This window comes from Lontra canadensis, unplaced genomic scaffold (genome assembly GCF_010015895.1).
Source record: "Lontra canadensis isolate GAN:19392208 unplaced genomic scaffold, GSC_riverotter_1.0 scaffold88, whole genome shotgun sequence".
Taxonomy (NCBI): Eukaryota; Metazoa; Chordata; class Mammalia; order Carnivora; family Mustelidae; genus Lontra; species Lontra canadensis.
In genome coordinates this window covers 2,875,077-2,899,734 of record NW_022631082.1, presented here as the reverse complement: position 1 = coordinate 2,899,734, position 24,658 = coordinate 2,875,077, and the positions used below count along the sequence as shown (strand labels likewise).

General features: G+C 40.9%; 1 protein-coding gene across 2 annotated transcripts in view; it reads right to left on the bottom strand.

Annotated features, from left to right (window-relative positions):
• Positions 1-4,972: 4,972 nt before the first annotated feature.
• The window catches only part of LOC116882986 (putative adhesion G protein-coupled receptor E4P), a 50,773-nt gene continuing 31,087 nt past the window's right edge, over positions 4,973-24,658 (bottom strand). For both annotated transcript variants that reach the window (XM_032883781.1, XM_032883780.1), the window contains exons 9-17: positions 22,311-22,495; positions 21,547-21,714; positions 19,803-19,997; positions 14,118-14,353; positions 12,073-12,139; positions 11,399-11,490; positions 9,852-10,032; positions 7,487-7,582; positions 4,973-5,316 (exon numbers count right to left, since the gene is read on the bottom strand). In XM_032883781.1, coding sequence (XP_032739672.1) covers positions 5,209-5,316; positions 7,487-7,582; positions 9,852-10,032; positions 11,399-11,490; positions 12,073-12,139; positions 14,118-14,353; positions 19,803-19,997; positions 21,547-21,714; positions 22,311-22,495 — 1,328 coding nt within the window. In that variant the 3' untranslated portion in view covers positions 4,973-5,208. The remainder of the gene's footprint in view (positions 5,317-7,486; positions 7,583-9,851; positions 10,033-11,398; positions 11,491-12,072; positions 12,140-14,117; positions 14,354-19,802; positions 19,998-21,546; positions 21,715-22,310; positions 22,496-24,658) is intronic.

Genomic DNA, 24,658 nt, shown 5'->3' with positions numbered 1-24,658 from the left:
AAGGAGGGCACGTGCTGTGACGAGCACTAAGTGTTATATACAACTAATGAATCGTCGAACACCACATAAAAAACTAATGTTGTACTATAGGGTGGATAGCCGAACATAATGAACAATAAAAATAAATAAACAGATAAATAAATCAATAAATAAAACTAAACACACACACAATAAAATCTATCTGCATTTCCATGTTCATTGCAGCATTCTTTACAATAGCCAGGTATGGAAATGACCTCAGTGCCTATCAAAGCATGAATGGATAAAGAAGATGGGCTGGAAATATAGAGGCTCATATGTTATCCAGCCTTATGGAAGGACATGTTGTCATTTGCAACAACATGGATCATTCGGGAGGATAGGATATTAAGGGAAATGAACCAGACACAGAAGGACACATATAGCATGATCTCACTTATATGTGGAATCTGAGAAAGACAAGTACAGAGCAGCAGGGGGTAGAATGGCGATTGCAGGGAACCGGGGGCAGGGAGAAATGGGGAAATCCTGGTCAGGGGATGTGAACTTTCAGTTGTGTAAGATGAGTGAATTCGGGGGATCTGGTGTATGACATGGGGACTAGAGCTAACAATATGGGCTTGTGTACCTGAGATATGCTGACAGTGCATCTTCTGTGTTCTCTTCAAAAATAAATGGTAACTATGGGAGGGCTGGATGTGCTAATGAGTTTGACCATTGTGCTTATTTCACAGTGTGTGCATATATCAAAACATCGCGTTGTACACCTTCAACATATACAATTTTATTTGTCAATCATACCTTAATAAAACTTGTTGGGGGGGAGAAAAAATAAATTGAATCAAAGCCACATAAATATATATGAAATATTATAAGTAAGTGAGGGAATGAGATAACATATAATAGTAAAATAGGAACATTTCAGTTCTACGCTTTAGACTTTTAGGATTTGATCTGTGAGGTTGAGAAGCTGCTTTTCTTTCTGGTTTTCATGGTATTTCTGCCATGCAGAAATTACTTTGAAGTAGATTTTCGTATCCTTGACCCTGACCCTGCCTGTTGCAAGCAGACATAGAAATAACAGCTATCTTATTTCTCACTTCCTTAGCCTTTAAGGGTTCACTTCTTGGAACTGCCCCTGACTGACCTCACTTGCCCACAAGCCCAGATCCCTATTAGAGACACCCTGCCTCAAGCATCCACTTCCGGGTGGAGAATGGCTGATTCTCCTAATAAGCTAAATGAAGTCAATGTCATACATTAGGGTAGAGATTACACATCTTGTCTATTTCCTAGATAGTAAATTTGGGATTCACATCAATATTGTGGGAACAACTGTGCCATTCAAAGAGAAACAGCAAGAACCTTGAGATTTCATACATTGTGGCCGGAGGAAGGGGAACCGGGATTCTCCACTTGGGTCCCTCTGACCCTCAGCTCTAGCCATTAACCTCTGTGCGAAGAATCACATAATTATTGTTCCTTTCTCTGACAACTTGGTTCAGTCTGTCCTCTTCCCTCTGTAGGCTGACTTTCTCTAACTGGTGAACAGGGTCCTTTTATGGCCATCTCAATGGGACCTCTGACAAAGATTCTCTCCTTGGACTCTGCTGGACTAGGTTCAACCTTAGGTGTTCTCTGTCCTTGTAGAATCCAGTTTGAGCAAGAATCCTGCTAAATCAATTTAGCAAAAACCCCCCTCCCTTGGTATCCAAACACAATCCATTATTTTACTACACTGGCTTGCCTTCATTAAGGAGTCTATTGGCCCTGATGTTTTCTCTTGATGATTTACATACCCTAACACCCACCCTGCTCCTTGGATATATATCTCCAGTTATCACTGTTGGAATCAGAACTGAGTCCAATCTCCTCCCTGACACCAAGACCCTATTGCACTGGCCCTTACACCCATCTCAGTGTTCCCTCTTGAATAAGGTCCACCTTACTGTTCTCTGACAAGTGCCCTTAAATGACCTTTTCTCTAGGAGTTCAAATATTATTACTACTTGAATAGCTGCCAGGTCCATTCTGGTCTCTTAATTCAAATGCTTAAGAGAGAAAATTTGATGGGTTAGAGGACATGTGAATGAATTGACCCCTCCTGGGTGGCCACACTGTTGCAATCAGTGATGGCCAGTAGGGACAAAGTTATGTGGCACGTGGTGGGGTGGGGGGGGTGTACCTTCTTCACCAAAGGCAAAGATACCATGGAGGAAAGCTGACACACTAACAATGCCGTCTTCTGATTGTAGACATAGTGGGGGGCCTTTTGTCTTTTCTACCAAGTGTATATCTGTGTGTACATATAAATATAGCATAAATATAAGGAGGTGTGGGGATGAGAAATGATGACCAAGACAGACAGTAACAGAGAGTGCTTAGATCATAAACTTCTGGAAGTTTAGCAGAGAGTGCTTAAACCAGTAATAGGAAGGACCAATCAGCAAGTTCATCATAAAAGAAGAATATTTATTGAGTGCTTACTATGTGCTGGATATTATTTTAAACATTGAGGATACAGTGGTGAATGAAACAGACAAAAACCCCCTGTCCATGTGGTATGGACACTCCAGTGGAGTAACACAAGAAGTAATCTGAATAATAAGTAAATATCTGTGCAACAGTGCTGAGTACTGTCCAGGATGATAAAGTAGGAAAGGTGAAAGAGATCCTGGGACAGCTTCCTTGCCAAGGTGGTATGTGAAGACAGGCAGTGTGTGGAAAGAGACTAATGTCATGGAGACACTAGGGATAGAGAAAACTCTGAGAGAGAACATAAGCTCGCTACCACTCCTGAGGCAGCAGTAGGCCTGTTCCATTCTGTGATCCAATAAAAGAAAATATTAAGCGTTCCCAGCTTGAAGACCCTTAGTTTTGGTTTTTTTTTAAGATTTTATTTATTTATTTGACAGAGAGAGATCACAAGTAGGCAGAGAGGCAGGCAGAGAGAGGTGGGGGGGGGGAAGCAGGCTCCCTGCTGAGCAGAGAGCCCGATGCGGGGCTCGATCCCAGGATCCCGAGATCATGACCTGAGCCGAAGGCAGTGGCTTAACCCACTGAGCCACCCAGGCGCCCCAGACCCTTAGTTTTCTTTCCATTCCTCTGGGGCACTAACCCAAGCGTGGGCTCTTCTAAGCAAAAGTGCATGTTGCCTAGAAGCAGAAGTGGGTTTTGGTGAATGGCCTCTGCCTCAGTGGGGTGAGCAGTTCTCAGAAAAGAAAAGCTGGGCAGACAACAGAAGAGGTGTTCCTCATATATACCGCCATTCTGAGAACAGACTAGGCACCAAGCGGCTACATTCTGATTTCTGTTTGATTATTCATTTCCTGGAACAGCTGGTTGACCACAAAGAAATCTTCAGCAGTTGCCTGTTCACTATGAACTAATGCCTAGACCAGTAATTCTCAACATTCTCAAGTGGCAATGTCTGGAGACATTTTTGATTGTTGCAATGGGCGTGTGGGGTGGGGTGGTTACTGGCGTCCAGCTGGGAGAGGCCAGGGATGCTGCTCGGCATCCTGCAAAGCACAGGATAGCCGCCCACCACCAAGAATTATCCAGCCCAAAGTGTTAATAGTGCAGAGCTTGAAAAGTGATGCTCTAAATGGAGGCAAGGAACATTTCACTTATGACCTTTTAAATTTATCATTAAAACATTTATCATTCTGGCCTTCCAGAAGTTTATGATCTAAGCAGGCATGACTTACAAGCACACACATCAGGTATGCAACAGCACACATAATACAGGATAAGTCAAGTCACATGGATGGTAATAAAGCAAGTAAGGGAGATGGATTTCTGAGAGCTAGAAGAAGAAAAGGCTCTTGAAGGATGTGGAAGCTAGTTCTTAAAGAAAGCAAAGGGGTGAGAGAGGCAGAAAAGAGAAAGAAAGCAGACTTCATGTTGGGAGGGAGGAAAAATATTGAACAGAGAGGTCCAAACCCATAGCACCTTGAACATTTGTCTGGTTTATCCTCTTCTTGCAACTGTCTTGGACACAAAAACAGCAACAACACTGGTGGGGCTTAAGTGCAAGGATTTTTCAACAGCCCAGGAAGTCTTATTCATGTACACCTTTTGAAACCATGTGAATCTCCGGAAATTTTAACTGTTCAAGAGGAATCGCATAATTTTAAGGCCAGCAAGTGTAGTGAATCATATACTTTGGTTGCATTGCTGCATGTGGAAGAGACACTTGAGCTGATTAAGCAGAAAAAGGGACACAGTCTTTGGTCCACCACCTAAAAATTGCACACGAAATCTCTTCAAATGAATCATGCAAACCCTTTACTGCTAGTTTTTACCTTTCCTGTCATTATCACGTAAAAGTGTTTTTGAAACACCTCTGGTAACAAAGTTAGCCATGCATCTATTAATTCCAGTGCTGAAAAACACTTCTAGAATCCAATTAGTATGAAAAAGAAATTAGAAATATTGAGAGTTTTGGAGGGGCGAGGTGAGGGGATGGGTGAGCCTGGTGGTTGATATTAAGGAGGGCACGTATTGCATGGAGCACTGGGTGTGGTGTGAAAACAATGAATCTTGGAACGCTGAAAAAAAAAATAAAGATGTTAAAAATATACATATAACTATGTAATTAAAAAAAAAAAGAAAACATATAAGGACAAACAACTGCTGTGACCCTCATGCTATTGGTTTGGAAGTATTTCCACAAAAATACATTGGATGACACTAAGAAAACAAAATTAACCTAATAAATTAGTAGGTTTGAAAATCATCAAGCAAAGGAGACAGTGCTGGTCTCTGCGCACAAGACACTTCCTGTAGACAAGGCACTCCTAAGTGGAATTTTGCAACACAAGAAGGCAACCCCCTTCTTTATATTTATTCATATGGGAATTATTGAATTCTGAAAATGTCGGGTTTGCAAAATCTTCAGGAGCATAAAATGCAACCGAATGCCCAGAGAGAGAAAACTGTCAGGTGAATTTAGATGCTGGCCAATAAATCCTGGCAAGGAAGTGAGAGCTGGAAGAAGAAAATCTCTTTATTTCCTTCATTATTAAAAATTATTCCTTGAACATTTAATGGCGTGTGATAAACAATACTGGGTATGGGACTCAGAGGTCTCCCCCTGACCACTTTTTTTCTATGGAGCTAGAAGCCAAAATAGAGGAAAGCCTCAACTGCTTTCAGGACGAAGATGCAAATGGTGGCATTTGTCCGATCCACATGTGACCACAGGGGGCGCTGTCCAGAAGCAGCTCAGTTTTCTGTTCTTAACCAAGAGACAGAGACCAGAGTCTGAGGCTGTGGTTGCACAGAAGCAACGTCTCTTCTGCGGAAGACTTCTGATGACATCGCTGGTTCTTCCTATTTGGGGAGATAATATGTAGAACAAGCTGAAGAGAAATTAACACCTCAGGAAATGACAAGCCAGAATCTCTCTAAGGTCCAAAGCTCAGTAAAGAGGTCCTCATATCTGACTTTACAGTCTTTCCTCCCCCAAACACCACCTATGATAATCTTTTTATTTATCTGCTCTTCTTACAAACATTTATAGTTATTATAGTGATAGCATTTATCACTAAATGCTATAGAGGATCAGTGAAGACTGTAAGGTTGAATATCTGCTTTTTTTTTATATTTATGTACTTAATCTTTTAGAGAGAGTGTGAGGGCGAGTTAGGGGAGAGGAAGAGAGAGAGGCATAGAGAGAAAATCTCAAGCAAATTCCATACTCAGCATGGAACCCAATGTGGGGCTCAGTCTCACAACCCTGAGATCATGACCTGAGCGGAAACAAACCAGGAGTGGGATGCTTCACCAGCTGAGCCACCTAGGCGGCCTAAGTATGTACTTTTTATTTTATTTTTTAAAAGACTTTATTTATGTATTTGACAGACAGAGATCACAAGTAGGCAGAGAGGCAGGCAGAGAGAGAGCAGGGCAGTGGGGGAGCAGGCTCCCCGCTGAGCAGAGAGCCTGATGTGGGGCTTGATCCCAGGACCCTGAGATCATGACCTGAGCCAAAGGCAGAGCCTTTAACCCACTGAGCCACCCAGGCGCCCTCCTGAGTATGTGCTTTTTAGAAGTAAAGCATTGTCCATAGATAAGGGGATAGGATTACTGTTTGAGGCCTTCTATATAGTTGACTCTTGATAATGTGGTGTTCATACAAGTAGTGTTGACATGGTTCAGAGTAGAGCAAAGTGCTTTCATGTACATTGTTTTTTTTCCTCAATATGACATTTCAATGATGAGCAGATTAAGGTGCAGGGGGGTTAAGCTACTTGCCCAGCATCTACCAGCTGGAACCTGAAAGAACCAAGATTCAAACTCAAATCTGGTGAACCCCAGAACCCATGCAATGGATTCCACTATGTGACATGTTTTTGGAGACATGTGTTGGGACAGTTCCTTTTCACAGTTTAGATTGACATATCCTTTGACTACTGGTGATTTTAGCCAAGGAGTGAACCAGTGGCATATACTCTTAGGACACAGTCAGCAGCCAGTAAACAGAATTGTCCTTGGTCTGAAAGTGCATGTCCCAGGAAGCTGGTCCCAAAAGTTTTTGATGATCTGGAGTGACAAACAACTCTGGTGACAATCAAGGAATGCTGTCAACTTTCAGAGGAAAACAGACTTGAGTCTGAACCCCTGTACCCAGCTGAGTAGCTTCAGGCCAATCATGTGGACTTTCCCAGTCTGTGTCCTCATCAATAAACAAGGACCTTAGACACTCAACAAGTTAAGTGAGCATCTTTTGTGGGCCAGGCATTGCTCTAGGTAGAAGGAAAATGATAATAACCATAGCTCTGAAACTTACATGGGGGCAGAGACTGACCAAAGGTAAACACTGTCATATTTTTCAGAGTAAGAGAAATATCACACAGAGAGGCACAACATAAAGAGAATTAAATAGAAGGTGGCGATAGACAGTAAAAGACTGTCACTGTGGCCACCTTACTGGAAACTAAACTCCCCCACCTCATGAGTCCTGATTTCTCTTCACTGCTCTGTATTTTTCCACAGCCCACATCACTTTGTAAAATAGTGCATAATTCATGTTTGGGGGCTTATTCTCAGCCACCCCTACCAGAACATCAGTTCTGTGAGGGCAAGGATTTTTGTCAGTGTATCTTCTGCTGTTTCCCCAGCACCTAAAACAGCATCTGGCATGTACTGGATTCTCAGTAAATATTTGTTAAATGAACATTGTTAAATAAATTTAAATTTTTGATGAAAATAATTTGGATATTTGTGGAAAGAATGGAGAGAGAGTGGGAGAGAAAGGAAGGAAGGGAGGAAGAAGGAGGAAAGGAAGAGAAAGGAAAGAAAGGGAAGGGAAGGAACGGAAAAAGAAAAGACAAAAGAAAAGAGTTCTACTAGTTTTGGTCTCAAAAACTAGAAACCACCAGCATAATGGAGGAAGTAATGTAATTTCTCTTTTCTTTCAGATCAAGAGACCAGGAAACTCGTGGCAGTAGAAGAGGTTAGGTTCAGCCAGTATACGACATTGCAGAGAAGCTGGTCTTACCATTTTTGTTTGGGTTGTAGAGTGTGTCACCTCAGTGCTTTCAGTTTCAACCCCTTTCCAGATCCCACTAAACCACTTCTTGTATTCCATTCGTACCTGAGGAACACAGAGGTTTGTGTCACATCAGGAGCTAGCTTAGGGAAGAAAGGACCCTGAACAGGATGCTAAAGATATACATGCCAAGCCCCATTTGTGGGGCCCCATGACTACCCCCTCATTGTTTTCCTGTATAGTCTTGGACATCCTCTCCTTGGCTCATTCTAAAATTCAACTTCCTCATTGTAGAAAGGCATCACAAAGTTTCTATAGAGTCTACAGAGTGGTGGGGGTGGTGATGATCCTGACAATGAGGTGGAGGAGGATGGTGAAGATGATGGTGGTGATCACGGAAGTGATGATGGTCAATGATGACAAAAACAATGCAGGTGATGGTGGTCATGGTGGTGATTATGACATAGGTCACCATTTATTGAACAATGGCAACCTTCAATACACTTTATTATCCACAATATATCAATTCATCCTTACATAAATCAAATGACAAAGGATCTTCTCGTACTCCCAATGAAAGGTAAAGAAGCTGACACTGCTGGAAGTATGGACTTGTTCAAGGTCATACAGCCAGCACTCAGCACTGCATCATTCTCACATCAGAACCCGGACACTAACCACATGCTGAACCACTCCCTGTGATTGCATGGATTCCTTCCTGAAACTTGCTTAAAATGTTTTAAAAAGATATTTAAATATTTAACATTCAACATTATTTCACCAAAGCACTTAAGTTGTACTTCATTTCTGGGCATGAGGAGTACCAAGCATTAAGAAAGCACTAGAAGATGAAAGCGAAATTAATGAAGTGTTACGATGGTCTTTTTGACACCAGCATCATAATTGCTGGTAGTTCTGTTCGATAGCAAAGGGGGAGAACTGTTTCCAATCTTCTAAGTGGATGAAAAAATATAATGATGACCCTCACAAAAATTTAATGTGTGCCAAGGACTATGCTTGGAGATTCATATTGCAATATCTCTTTTAATCTCAGCCCTGTGAGGCAGGTGTTATCATGTACAGAGGTGAGAAGATTGACCCTCAGAGAGGATAAGAAGACTGGCCAAGCTCACACAGCCACCTACTCAGTGGATAACCTGATATGGGAGGTACAGTCCCTCTGTTTTTGGCATATTATGCCAAATATTCTAGTATCCTTCCCTAAAGGGCACTTCCCTATAAGAGGCTTATGTATCCTCTTTCTGGTGAACTCAGACATGGCCAAGGAACTTGCTCTACCCAATGAAATTAAGCTACACTTTGCCAAGATTTCCTTTCCCTTTGCCATGAGAATACCAATGTTCTGAATAAGGGCTGCCTTTCAACCTGCATCCCAGAGTAAAGACATTGTAGATCAAGCCCTGGCTATGTAGCATGAGCAAGAAATAACCTTTATTGTTAAAACCACTGAAATTAGGGGGTGGTGGCTATAAGTTACTGCAGCATAACCTCCCTTATGCTGACTGATACATGCTCTGCTATGGACTGAACTATGTCTCCTCAAAATTCACATTTTTAAAAAGATTTTATTTACTTATTTATTTGACACAGAGAGAGAGATCACAAGTAGGCAGAGAGGCAGGCAGAGGAAGATGGGGAAGCAGGCTCCCTGCCGAGCAGAGAGCCTGATGCAGGGCTCAATCCCAGGACCCTGAGATCATGACCTGAGCTGAAGGCAGAGGCTTAACCCACTGAGCCAACCAGGCGCCCCCAAAATTCGCATGTTAAAGCCCTAAATTCCCAGTATAACTGTATTTGAAGATAGGATGATCCTTTCTAGGAAGGATTAAGATTAAATGAGGTCATAAGGGTAGAGCCCTGAATAGGATCATCCAATAGGATTAGTTCCTGATAAGAAGGATAAGTGTCCAATAGGATTAGTGTCCTGATGAGAAGAGACAGAAAAGCTCTCTCTCCTTCTCTCTCCTATGTAATTAAGGGTCAAGAAGGTGGCCATCTGCAAAAAAGAACAGAGATCTCACCAGAACTCAACTGCACAGGTGCCCCGAACTCAGATGTCCATGCTCTAGAATTATAAGAGAAATTTCTGTTGCCCAAGCCCCACAGTCTATGGTATATTGATATGTTATCTCCACTGACAGAAGCACTCTCTTAAGATATAGGTTGGAATGTGAAGGTTAGGCCAATGCTAACTCAGAGCATATAGCATACCAAGTCATCATTTAAAGCCTCCTTTCAGAATGAAGGCAACCCCAAATACAAATATGAAAGGTCAGAGAAGGGTAAGAATGTGAATGACCATTCAATAAGACTTAGGGAGTTGGCTGGTGAGAGACAAAATAATTAGCCTTACCTGGCGATTAAGGAGACAGTGTACCACAAAGAGCAAAACACCCTGCAGGACATTGATGATGGTGAATGTGTATGCAACGACTGATCCAATCACCTTCCCAACCTCTTCAATCATAAAAAAGCCAAGGCCCCAAGAACAGCCCAGGATAAATAGCTGAGCAATGGCTTTAAATGTCATGACTCTGAAAAGGAACAAGAGCAGTAATAAGTATCACTCATCACTATGTGTTGGGCGCTGTGCTAAATGCTCTGCACATATTACCTGATTTAAACATGTGCGTAAGTGACTTAGGCAAAGTCATATGACTCAAAGATGAGGCAGAACCCATATTTTCAATAGATGTTTCTGAGAATAATGCTTTCTTCTATTCTTGGAAGTGATTTATCTGCAAGTCTTTTACCTGGTTCTATTGGGAGATGTGTGGAAGTGCCTACTAGAAATTTGTATTGAAAATGTGTTGATGATGCTATCATGACTTTAGAATATAACATGCTATTGTGTTTCTTCAAATGAAAGTTGTGTTTTATAAAACGAATGGCGTTGTTTGTGGCAACTGTCTAGTAGAGATGACATGTGTGAATGTGTGTGTGTGTGTGTGTGTGTGTGTGTGTGTGTGTGATCCTGCATTCATTCAACACGTGTAGAGGAATGAAGAAATGCCAAGAAGGGTGAGCTGTGACCCTCCAAGACTGAAAACACTAAGACAAAGAGATGTTAGGTTGGTCTGATAAGTAGATGAGATCAAAGCCAGGGTCTGAAATTGGAAAGATATTCCTTTAAGTTTTGTCCACATGATTCACCACCAATGTAAGGTTTTTGCCCACTCTTGGGAAAAATAAGCATTTGCTTCTCTTATCAATGGGGTGATGGTAGTTGTGCCCACCACATAGATTGGAGTTATGAGTATTCAGTGAAAGAATATTGGTCCATGCAATATGTGCCCTCCTTAATACCCTAGTAGCAGGTATTAAGGAGGGCACATATTGCATGGAGCATTGGGTGTTGTACATAAACAGTGAATCTTGGACCAGGGCATCAAAAACTAATGATGTATTTCATGGTGACTAACATAGCATAATAAAAAATGAAAGAATATTGGTAAATTCCCAACATATACCAAGTTCCTAGTTAATGTTAGTTGTTCTTACCATTATTTTTAATCGTTTAGATCAACACAGTAAGAACTGAGTGCCTACAACCAAGGATAATGCAGTACCCAGAAGTGGGTGGACTCATGGGGTGGAGGAGGGAGGATAATGTCAATATTCTTGGCATGAATTTCATATGAAGATTATGCTATACAAAGTATTTGCTTCACAAATGCCAACCAATGAATATTTGTTGAATAAAGAGATCAAGGAGTACACTAAGCTACCTGAAAATTATAGTTTTTACTTCTAGAAGTTGCACCTCATACACGCTTTATACAATACCATGGATATCCAACCATGAAATGGTTTTTCATGTATAGGTTTTTTTCCCAGGCAGAAAGAAATGTAGTCCTGTAGGAAAATCTATGGATACCACTGATTCTGGGACCTTCTTACCTGGTGTCCTGAATGGTAGAAACTTCTTTATTGAGGGAGGAAAGTTTGCTTCTCAAAATCCATAGAATTTGGAAGTACAACACCAAGTTTATCTGTGGGCACAGAATGAAATATTGACTTGGAATTTTATTTTGAGGCCATGTCATGCAATCCAATTTGAGGTGGACCTAAATATCTTTTCCCAAAAGATACAGGCTTCATAGCATGTTATGCACATATGTTCTGGTCTTTTATACAGCACATTGCGTGTATATGACCTGTGACACTTGGTGCTTGACTAGGCTGTCTATATAATATATCATTCAAATCAAGACAACTTGAAAGTGAAAGATTACTATTCGTATCTATACCAGGACAATGGATGTGATCAGGAAGTTGTTGGCAAACAGGAGAACATGGCACTCTGTGCAGAGGAGATACTTGCTAAATGTTTGTTGAATGAACAAACATGGGATTTTTGGAATACCCAGTAGAGTTATATCAAAGCAACAAGTAATCTATAAGGGAGCAAGGGAAAGACATGATGACAGTATTTCAAGGAAGAGGAGTTAATCATATTAGGCTCTATTTTCTTACCTTCACTTCATTTCAATTTTCATGGAAAAAAACACACATTCCATGCTTGGCCAACTCAGGGCAGGCAGACCCATAAATAACTATCACTAGTTACTCACCAAGATAATGACTGCCACTGGTCCCATGAAACTCCAGATGAACCCTTTATCCAGCTTGAGCCAGCAGCTGTTAAGAGAGGGGTATGCATGAGCTGCCTATTTCTCAGAAGGCAGAGAACTTGAATTCAGACTCCTGTAGCAAGATCCAACCAGTGCAGAGAACCATTTAGTTCAGAACCTAGACTTTAGATGCAATCAGACACGGGTCCTCATCTGACACAAGCGATAAAATCTAAGCCTCAATTCCCTCAAGTGTAAAGTAAGGGCAAACAGAAGTATTGAAAAGATTAAATGATTACAGTGGCTATATGCCAAGTCTTGAAGTCAGGTAGGGTCAGTTCTCTGACTTTGCTCCTCTCTTTCAATATTGTGTTAGCTATTCAGGATCTTTTTCTTCTCTATATAAATATTAGAATCAGTTTATCATTATCTAAAAATAATTTTTTGGGATTATGATTGGAAATGCATTGAATCTATAGATCAAGTTGGGAAGAACTGACTTCTTGACAATATTGAATCTTCCTATCCATGAACATGGACTATCCCTCCATTTATTTGAATCTTCTTTGATTTCTTTCATGAGATTTTTTCAGCTTTCCTCATATAGATCTTGTAGGAAACATCAAATGAGATAATGTGTACACAGTTTTTGAGTATGGTTCTTGGCAAGCAGGTAAGGCTCAATAAATTATACCCCAAAATAATGATTGTTATCAGAAAGTGAATAAAAGCAGTACTTTAACTATAGCAAGAAGACCTACCAACACTAAGTATTTTCCATGTACCAAGTACTCTGTTGCTCAAATACTTTTTATTAAGTCATGCCCTATGTTGGCAAAGATAGTATAAATTACTCTGAACAAAGACCTGGCAGCATAAAACTAGGAAATGTGACAAGCAATTGCCCACACTCAGTGAGCAGAAAAGTTCCCACACTTAAGTTCTATTCCAGGTGTTACTAACACAGTCTAAACCCACTCCACTCCTTGTTTTTGTAAATAAAGCTTTATTGAAACATAGCCACATCAATTCATTTATATATGGTCTATGAGTTGGCTGCACTCCCACAACAAAGGCAATATTGAGTAATTGCCACAAACACCATATGGACACAGAGACAAAAATAGTTACCATTTGGCCCTTTATAGATAGTTTGCCAACCACTGATATATGCTACCATGAGATCTCCAGAATTGTTCTGGAGCTACCATTGACATAGGGTTCAGGCTGGAGAAAGGACATCATTTCTTCTTCAAGAGAGACACCTTCATCATGTTTTTGCACATGTGTGCCTCCTCTCTAACCAAAGCCCCACTGCCAAAATACTAACGTCCTCAACTAACTTTGCAGGGCTTTGCAAACTTCTTCAGTGCAGCAGCAATTCCTTTGGTGAGGAATTCTGACTAATTCTCTTTTTAGCTGACACCTTAGGAAAGTTTCTTAGATGTACTAAGACCCAGATGTCCTGTGTATGAGGTAATTAACAGTGCTGACCCCACAGGATCAGGGGGAGTTTGAGACATAATATATGCACTATTTCTGATGCATCCCAGTCCTTCAAGATTTGTTGTCATTGTTGTTACTTTCTATATTTTGGGATGAATCTCAAGCTCTTCAGGATACCCTTTCAGAATCTTCCGGAACACAGAGGCCACAGGTGAGCTCTTCCATCCCTGAATTTCCTGAGTGTAATTTTTGTCCCTAATGTCCTGAAGTTGTATTCAAAATTGTATTGTACATACATTTGTCCGAGAGGTACATCCCTATTTGGGAAATTGGGCCCTGGATTTCACCAAAAGCCTCAAAAGGATCCAACCCCAAAGATTCTGAGAATCATTGCTTTAGGAATTTCTAAGGACAAATAGCATTCCGGCTTAAAAAGGGACTGGTAAACAATAAAAATAAATAAATAAAAATAAAAATAAAACAGGACTGGTTTTGTGAAGTATAATTCACAACAGGAAAAGGACTGAAATGTTTTTGATTTCAGATCATGCATCAGTCATGGACACCATTTCCACCAGAAAGGCACAGAGCATGCTTACTGAGTATGTGAGCCATAGTTTTGGGGTCCTACTATTGCAGACACAGCCACAATGAGAGCTGGAATCCCATAGCCTGAAGGGTACATGAACTTCTTCTTGAATTTGCCTGCACTGGTGTAGTTGGCCACCTTGAGATTCCTAACGGTGAGGAAGAGATGCAGCCCTTCAAGGAGCATCCAGGTGAAGGAGGCCAGATAGAGGTAGTGCAGCACCCCAGCGATGATGGAGCACAGCACCTGGAGGGGAGACAAGAGTTAGGAATGTGGTCTGTACCTGATCATGTTCTTAGCACTTAGCATTTCCTGGATATTGGCCTGCATTTTCAATTCTAACACCTGTGACATTTTGCTGGGGGGGACAACACAGTTTTGGGGAGCTTTCACTGGTCCCATGCTTACCCTATGTATGGAGCAGTCCAGTAATGCAGAGGAATGAATGTTCTGAGAATAGTCCTCAGATCCATGACAGACCAGTGCTGGTAGATGAATAGTCCATGGCCCTTGCTCTTTGGATACCCTTGATGCTTAATTTTATGTGTCAACTGGACTAAGCTAAGGAATGCCCAGAAAACATGTAAAAAATCATTTCTGGGTGTGTCTGTGAGGGTGTTTCAGGAATTACGAATTAGTATTTGAGTCAGGAGACTGAGAGTGGCCATCATCAATCCATTTGAGGGTCTAAAAAATATTTATGTGGAGGAAGGGAGAACTTGCTCTCTGCTTGAGCTGGGACAGCCAGCTCTCAGACATCGGTGGCTGCGGTTCCAATAAAACAACAACAACAACAACAAAAACAGATTGTTTTACAAAACAGCCAGCTCTCAGCCATTGGTGGCTGTGGGTCCAATAAAACAACAACAATGACAACAAGAACAACAAAAACAGACTGTTTTACAAAACAGAGTTTTGTTTTGTTTTTTAAAAACAGAAACAGAGGGTAGGCCAGAATCAGCATCAGCACTGTACTCTGCCAACACTGTCCATTTCCTAATGAAGAAACTGGGTCCCAAAAGGTAGACTCTCATCCAAGATCACATAGCTGGCAAAAAATAAAAATGGATTTGAAACCCAAACTGTCTCCAGGCACTATACTTACTCTTAACCATAGCAATGTACAGCCTCCTGGGGGGCTGGAGGGTGGGAGGGAATAGTGCTTTCATAACCTTCTGGCTGTGAAATCATAGTCTTTTAGGGTTAAAAGGAGCTTTGGAAAACATCTAGTTCCAATTCTTCTTGGATATGATGATGACTGTGATCATAATGGAGACAAAAGCTAACATAATTAGTGTAGCAAAGCCACTGTCCACCCAGAATTCAAAACTTCCTCCACCTTTGATTCCAGACTATAGACTTGCCACTAGGATGGAACTTCCCAGGCAGAGACTACATATCCCTGCTCCCCTTGCTGTCAGGTGGGACCGCTTGACGGATTTATAGCCAGTAGAACATGAAGGGACGTGATGTGCACTATTTTTTAAGACAGCCCTTATAAACCTCCCTCATGGAACTCTGCCAGGTTCTTTTCTCTTGTCAGTTGGAAAAATGGAAAGGACTCTTTGATGACCTTGAAAGCTGTACATACAAGACAGAAGAGCTTCCATCAGCCTGAGGTTGGAGGATAGACACCCTTCAAACCTGTTTGCCCACCCTCTACTGATAAAGAAGGGGGAAATTAACCACTCTTGTGCTTAGTCAATGACATTTTATTTTTTTTTTTAAGATTTTATTTATTTATTTGACAGAGATCACAAGGAGGTAGAGAGGCAGGCAGAGAGAGAGGGGAAAGAAGGCTCCCTGTTGATCAGAGAGCCCGATGCAGGGCTCAATCCCAGGACCTGGGATCATGACCTGAGCCAAAGGCAGAGGCTTTGACCCACTGAGCCACCCAGGCGCCTCAGTCAATGACATTTTAGTTTATATGTTACAGGAACTGTTTTTACCTTACCTAATGCCACCAGTCTGACTCTCAGTCAGCTTGCTAAATACCTTCTCAAAAAGTACACATTTTATTCAGAGTTACAGATGAAGGAGAGTTGAAATGGGAACTTGCTTTTTCCCCTAACACCATCACTGCTGACTCTAATTCTTTACGGGACCAACATAACATAATAAAAATTTTAAGATGGAAAAACATCCCATGTTTATGCATCAGAAAAATAAACATTAAAATGTCCATGCTGCAGAGCAATCTATACTTTCAACACCATCCCAATCAAAATACCAAAGGCATTTTTCAAAATGCTGGAACAAACTATCCTAAAATTTGTATGGAACCAGAAAAGACCCTGAATCTCCAAGGAAATGTTGAAAAAGAAAAGCAAAGCTGGGCCTCACATTGCCTGATTTCAAGCTTTATTACAAAGCTGTGATCACCTAGACAGCACGGCACTGGCACAAAAACAGATACATAGACCAATGGAACACAGTAGAGAGCCCTGACATGGACTCTCAACTTTATGGTCAAATAATCTTTGACAAAACAGGAAAAAATATCCAATGGGAAAAAAAGTCTCTTTAAGAAATGGTTCTGGGGAAATTGGACAGCTATATACAGAAGAATGAAATCGGACCATTCTCTTACAACATACACAAAAGAGAAATAATTTTAAATTTAAATCTAATTTAGTTAATATATAATGTATTTTAGTTTCAGGGGTAGAATTTAGTGATTCATCAGTTGTGTATAACACCCAGTGCTCATTACATCAAGTGCCTTTCTTAAAGCCCATCACCCAATTACCCCATCACCCCACCCACCTCCCCTCCAGTAACCTTCAGTTTGTTTTCTATAGTTAAGAGTCTCTTGGGACACAATGTAACTCAGTTGGTTAAGCAACCAACTCTTGGTTTGGGCTCAGGTCATGAACTCAGGATTATGGGATCAAGCCCCAAATCAGGCTCCATGCTCAGCAGGGAGTCTGCTTGGGATTCTCTCTCCCTCTCTCTCTGCCCCTCTCCCTGCTTGCTCTCTCTCTCTCTCTCTCTCTCAATCACTCTTTCTCTCAAAAAAATTAAAAAGTCTTTAAAACAAAGCTGTGATCACCAAGACAGTATGGTATTGGCATAAACACAGACACATAGATCAATGGAACAGAATAGGAAATCCAGAAATGGACCCTCAACTCTATAGTCAACTAATCTTTGACAATTCAGGGAAAAATATCCAATGGAACAATTCTCTTCAATAAATGGTGCTGGGAAAATTGGACAGCTACATATAGAAGAATAAAACTGGACCATTCTCTTACACCATACACAAAGATAAACTCAAAACGGATGAAAGACCTTAATGTGAGACAGGAATCCATCAAAATCCTAGAGAAGAACATAGGCAGTAACCTCTTCGACATTGGCCACAGCAACATCTTTCAAGACACGTCTCCAAAGGCAAGGGAAACAAAAGGGAAAATGAACTTTTGGGACTTCATCAAGATCAAAAGCTTCTGCAGAGCAAAGGAAACAGTCAACAAAACAAAGAGGCAACCCACAGAATGGAGAAGATATTCACAAATGACACAATAGACAAAGGACTTATATCCGAGGTCTATGAAGAACTTCTCAAATTCAACACCCAAAAACCAGATAATCATGTCAGAAAATGGGCAGAAAACATGAACAGACACTTCTCCAAAGAAGACATACAAATGGCTAACAGACACATGAAAAAATGTCCATCATCATTAGCCATCAGGGAGATTCAAATCAAAACCACATTGAGATACCACCTCACACCAGTTAGAATGGCCAAAATTAACAAGACAGTAAACAAAGTGTGTTGGAGAGGATGTGGAGAAAGGGGAACACTTGCACTGTCGGTGGGAATGCAAGTTGGTGCAGCCACTTTGGAAAACAGTGTGGAGATTCCTTAAGAAATTGAAAATAGAGCTTCCTTATGACCCTGAAATTGCACTACTGGGTATTTGCCCCAAAGATACAGATGTAGTGAAAAGAAGGGCCATCTGTACCCTAATGTTCATAGCAGCAATGGCCACAGTCATCAAACTATAGAAAGAGCAAAGATGTCCTTCAACAGATGAATGGATAAAGAAGATACGGTCCATATATACAATGGAATATTATGCCTCCATCAGAAAGGATGAATACCCAACTTTTGTATCAACATGGATGGGACTAGAGGAGATTATACTGAGTGAAATAAGTCAAGAAGATAAAGTAAATTATGAAATGGTTTCACTTACTTGTGGAGCATAAGGAATAACACGGAGGACATTGTGGGGAAGGAAAGGAAAGTTAATTGAGGGAAATTGGAGGGGGAGATGAACCATGAGAGATGGTGGACTCTGAGAAACAGAGGGTTTTGGAGGGGAGGGGGCCTGGGGGTTAGGTGAGCCTGGTTGTGGGTATTAAGGAGGGCATGGAGCACTGGGTGTGGTGCATAAACAATGAATCTTGGAACACTGAAAAAATAAGATACATTTTTAAAAAATAATATAATAAAAAAATGGGCAAAAGACATGAACAGATGCTTCCCCAATGAAGACATACAAATGGCCAGCAGACACATGAAAAAATGTTCATCATCATTAGCCATCAAGGAAATTCAAATCAAAACCACATCAAGAATAATACATTATATGTTAATAAAAATAATTTAAAAAAATATAGAGATACCATCTTACACCAGTTAGAATGGCAAAGTTTAACAAGGCAGGAAACAACAAGTGTTGGAGATGATGTGGAGAAAGGGGAACCCTCTTACACTGTTGGTGGGAATGCAAGTTGGTGCAGCCACTTTGGAAAACAGTGTGGGGATTCCTCAAAAAATTAAAAATAGAGCTACCCTACAACCTGGCAGTTGCGCTACTGGATATTTACCCCAAAGATACAGACATAGTGAAAAGAAGGGCCATATGTACCACAATGTTCATAGCAGCAATGTCTACAACAGCCAAACTGCCCTTCAACAGATGAATAGATAAAGAAGATGTAGTACATATATACAATGAAATCAGGTGCCTCATTAGTGCAGTAAGTAGTGTGTCAGTCTCATATATACAATGAAATATTACTCAGCCACCAGAAAGGATGAATACCCATCATTCATACTAATATGGATGAAACTAGAGGAGATTATGCTAAGTGAAATAAATCAAGCAGAGAAAGACAATTATCATATGGTTTCACTCATATGTGGAACATAAGGATAACATGGAAGACCATAAGGGAAGGGAGGGAAAACTGAAGGGGGGCAAATCAGAGAGGGAGATAAACCATGAAAGGCTATGGACTCCAGGAAACAAACTTGAGGGTTTCGGAGGGGAGGAGGGTTGGGGGAGGGCACATGTGATGAGCACTGGGTGTTATACACAACTACCTTATTGAATGCTACATCAAAAACTAATGATGTACTATATGGTAGCTAACTGAACATACTAAAAATGTGATGACTTAAAAAAATAAAAAATAAAATAAAAATTAAAAAGTCACGTATGGTTTGTCTCCCTCTCTGTTTTTATCTTATTTTTCTTTCCCTTCCCCTACTTATCTGTTTTATATCTTAAATTCTGCATATGAGTGAAATCATATGGTATTTATCTTTCTCTGATGGACTCATAATTCCCTCTAGTTCCATCCATGTTGTTACCATTGCTTCTCCCCATCCTTCCTCAAGACAAGATGGCTAGATTTGATGATGACAACAAGGTGATTTGGTTAAATCACCTACCTTAGGCTCAGTTTGATCAATCCCTGTAAGGAAGAGCAGGTGGGCCAGGAAGAGGCAGATGGAGAGCTGCAGGTGGAGGGAAGTGCTGGTACTCTGGATGGGTCGGCACAGGAGGAAGGTGAGGGCTGCCAGGAGGAGGCACAGCAGGGAGAAGCTCAGCCCCACATAGGTGATCACAGTCAGCACAGGATCCACCTATGAGCCACCAAGTTAAGAATAAATTACAGTTTCCAATTCTGCAGTTATATTTTGAATGGGGAGTCTGATGGGCTTCCCAGTTCAGTCCTTTAAACAGCTTGACTTAACCTCTCCGAGATTTGATGTTCTCATCTTCAAAATGGGTACACTAATAACATTCACCACACAAGGCTATTGAAAAACCAAAACCACTAGCCTGGCGCTGTCCAAAAGGAAAATGTGAGTCATATGTGGAATTTTAAATTTGCTAGTAGCCATATCTTTAAAAATGTGAAAAGAATCAGGTCAAATTAATTTAATAGTATTTATTTAAAATATTAAATAAATGTATTAAATAAATGTCCAATGTATTGAATATAGTCATATAACAACAATGCAATCAGTTCAAATTACAATGTAAAATAATTATTAATGAGATATTTGATACTTTTTTCCATAATTAAGCCTTTGAAATCCAGGGTGTATTTTAGGCTTACAACATATCTGAATTCAGATACTTTTATTTTCAACGATAAAAGTGAAATGAAGCCCTACCAGTGAACTTGTAGTTGATGGAAACATATTTTACACTGCTTCTTAATTTAAATAAATTAAAATTAAATAAAATTAAAAAGTTCATTCTCAAGACACACTAGCCACATTTCAAGTGCCCAACAGTCATATGGCTGGTGATCTTATTGGACAACATAGCTCTCCAAAGCCATTTCCATGAAGGTTGGAATTTCTTTATCTGTTTTGTTCTTTGCTGTATCCTCAATGCCTAGAACAACATCTAGCATATAGTAGGCATTCATATGCAAATTTGTTGAATGAAGAAAACGAGGCCATCCATTTAAATGTGTAATACAATGGTTGTCATAGAGTGAATGTTCAATAATTGAGAGCTTAAAAGAAATAGGATAAGAAGTTAGGTAAACTTCTTTAAAATCTGGCTTGGGACCTGGGAAGTTCAAGGACCTATACTTTTTCATTGGTGATAATCAGTTGCCTTCTTTCCTGTCTGACCCGTTGTAACTGTCTCTTGCAGAGTAACGGATGCTTGATTTCTGATTCTCTTAGACCCCAGACTCGGCCACTATAGGGGCTGACAACCCAACTTCCTAGTGTTTGAGGGCTTTCTCTGCTAGCTTGAGCTTACTCTGCCCATGCCCATGGACAGAATTCTGCCAGAATTAATGGCCCCTCCCCAGATGCAGCTTTCAACCAATGCCTGAGAGCAGGTTGTGTATAGGTAGCCTATCTCTCTTGCAGTTCAGTTAGGATGACTCAGCTGCATCTCCTACACTAACTCCCAGAGTACTCTAGAGGGAATTAGGTTCCAGATGCCCAAAGTGATGAGCGGCGCGATAATGCTGTCTGCATTAGCTTCTGTTTTTTTCTTGTTTCATTTCCCAGCTCCTTATTTGTGCTTCCTGGAATTACCTCTCAAGTAAACTACTCCCACTTGACTCCTTATCTCAGAGTTCTTTTCTAAGACAGGGAGAGGACAATCTCACAGTTTCTGGGATACAGTCAGATACAAGGAGGGGACCATGAATCTTGGTACCTCGGAAACAAGAGCCACGAGGACCGCAAAGCTGGAGAGGTGGAAGCACTTGCATTCGGTATGTGAACTGTTGCTCCCCACATGATGGCAGCCCTCTGTTGACCAGATGCCCCCCTCTTCTGATCCATTCCAGTAGACACAGAAAGGTTTTGTTCTTGTACCACCAGGCTGAAAGAGAATAGCCTGAAAGTAGGGCTTTTTCTGGTTTTATTATCTCAATTTTACTGGTTAGTTATGGATGCATTGCATTGGAAACTGGAATGGGAAATCCCATTATCTAGAACACTTGTGGGGAAGAGTTTGGTATGACCACACCTGCTGTGGGCTTTATTCTTCCTTTATCCTGTCCTTCTCTGGTTATCTCAGAGCCCCAGGGATTGACCCATATGAACTGCTTTACCCAAGCTCCTTGTCCTTGGGACAACCAATGAGAGGAACAGGTGAAAAGTCCTTAGATGAGAGGAGGAGGAAGTCAGGCATTTCTTCTAGATGCTTCTTCTGCTTCAGGATATCGCCGTCTTCAGCAGGGCAACCCTCCTGCATTTCTCCAGCTCTCACTGGGCTCAACAATGCCCACCCCTCCATTGCCTATCTGGCCTTAAAACATGATAATAGCTTCCCCTTGTGCCAATCTCTGGATGCCTCAACATTTCTTGTTGGTTCTGTTAACTCCGAGCGAGCAGAGTTGGATTCAGTTTCTTGGCAGGACCATAACACACCTCTTTGAGGTAATGTACTGAGAACCAGCTCTGGATTTTGCTCACCTGAACATGTTGGAAGGTCAGGAACACAGGTTCAGACAGATATACTTTTTTCTTCGTACTAATGGTGCCACTCACAACATGAGAGTTCAGTTTCACTTCCTGTGTCCCTCTTCCATCATTAAAAAAGGACCCATTCGGCATATCCTGAAGAGACTGGTAAGTGACAAGTGCAACTGCACTTCTATCTGAGAAAAGAGGAGAGAAATCACTTTAGAGGGCATCCATATTATGGGAAATCAGTGTCTTGTTAAGAGTCATAAGGTAAACATTACATGTAGTCAAAATCGCCCTTGGAAATCCTTTATGTTGTCCCTTCAATACCCTGTGTATGGTTTGGGGTATGACATTTTGTATATGTAATACATATTATAATGTATCACAACTTATAAGAGATATGTTTGCAAAATATCCATTAGTGCATTGTAAAAATATATATGAGCCCTTAGACATAAAAATCAGAGCCATGAGGCTCTCAAAAGAGCAGGTGGAACTTAGGTGGGAGTGAGGAGATCACATATTCCCATCTTCCATCTCAAGCCCACTCTGGGGTATCTAATTTATTTTTTAAAAGATTTTTATTTATTTATTTGACAGAGAGAGACATATTGAGAGAGGGAACACAAGCAGGGGGAGTAGGGAGAGGGAGAAGCAGGTTTCCTGTTGAGCAGTGAGTTGGGTGCTGGACTTGATCCCAAGACCCTGGGATCATGACCTGAGCCAAAGGCAGATGCTTAACCCACTGAGCCACCCAGGTGCCCCTGGGCTACCTAATTTAGAAAGGTAAGGAAAGGTATGCAGGATGACACATTCTTTTAATTAATTCTCTCATTCTCCTTCCCTCCATCTTTCTCTGTTTCTCCCTCTCCCATCCTCCTTCCCTCCCCTTTTCATGCAAGAATAATTTAATTCACAGAAGGTAAATTCGCATATGATGCTCTGTCGCACAATGTAATATTTCTTAAACTGCAACTGCTTGTGAACCACCACCCCCAGTTTTAGTCAAAGCCACTTTCCACCCTATTATTATTTACTCCATTTTAAACACCAACTCATTTGTAGCTCTTTTCCCTCCCCTTTCTCCATCTGACAGCTCACCATCAGGAGTGAAGATTAATCAGTAGCTGGGAATTTTCTGGAGAAAATAGAGCAGGTATTTCACTCTCTCCAGAGAACCAGGTCTTTCTCTTTGAAATATTTTTCATGCACTCTTTCATTATTGTATTTATTCACTCTTTTTTAAAGATTTTTATTTATTTATTTGACAGACAGAGATCACAAGTAGGCAGAGAGGCAGGCAGAGAGAGAGGGGGGAAGAAGGCTCCCCGCTGAGCAGAAAGTCCGATGAGCGGCTTGATCCCAGGACCCTGGGATCATGACCTGAGCCGAAGGCAGAGGTTTTAAGCCACTGAGCCACCCAGGTGCCCCAATATTTATTCACTCTTTCAAAAAATATTTATTGAGCATCTAGCATGTGCCAGACAGTGTTCCAGACATTGCAATACAACAGTGAAGAAAACAGGCCGAGTTCTTGCCATCAGAGAGCTAATATTATAGTGGGAGAGATAGACCACAAACACCTTAAGAAAAATTGTATAGTGTACGTGCTGTTCAGAAATTTAAAAGAGATGGTGGAATAAGGCAGGGATGGCAAGCTATGGCCTGAGAATCAAATCCAGCCTACCACCTGTTTTCGTACATAAGGCACACAGCCATGCCCTTTCATTTACATATCATCTATGGCTGCTTTCCCACTGGAATGTCAGAGTTGAGTAGTTATAACAACGATCATCTGGCCCAAGCAAGCAAGGAAAACAAAAGCAAAAATGAACTATTGGGACCCCATCAAAATTAAAAGCTTCTGCACAGTGAAGAAAACAATCAACAAAACTAAAAGGCAACCTTTGGAATGGGAGATTTTTGCAAATGACATATTTGATAAAGGATTAGTTTTATAAAGAACTTAAGAAAGAAACTTATCCAGAAAACAAATAATCTAGTTGAAAAATGGGCAGAAGACATGAATAGACCTTTTTTCCAAAGAAGATATATAGATGACTAACAGACACATAAAAGATGTTCAACATCACTCAGCATCAGGGAAATACAGATCAAAACCATGATGAGATACCACCTCACACCTGTCAGAATGGCTAAAATTAATAACACAAGAAACAACAGATGTTGGCAAGGATGCGGAGAAAGAGGAACCCCCTTACACTGTTGGTGGGAATGAAAACTCATGCAGCCACTGTGGAAAACAGTGTGGAGGTTCCTCAAAAAGTTAAAAATAGAGCTACCCTATGACCCAGCAATTGTACTACTATGTATTTACCTAAAAGATATAAAAA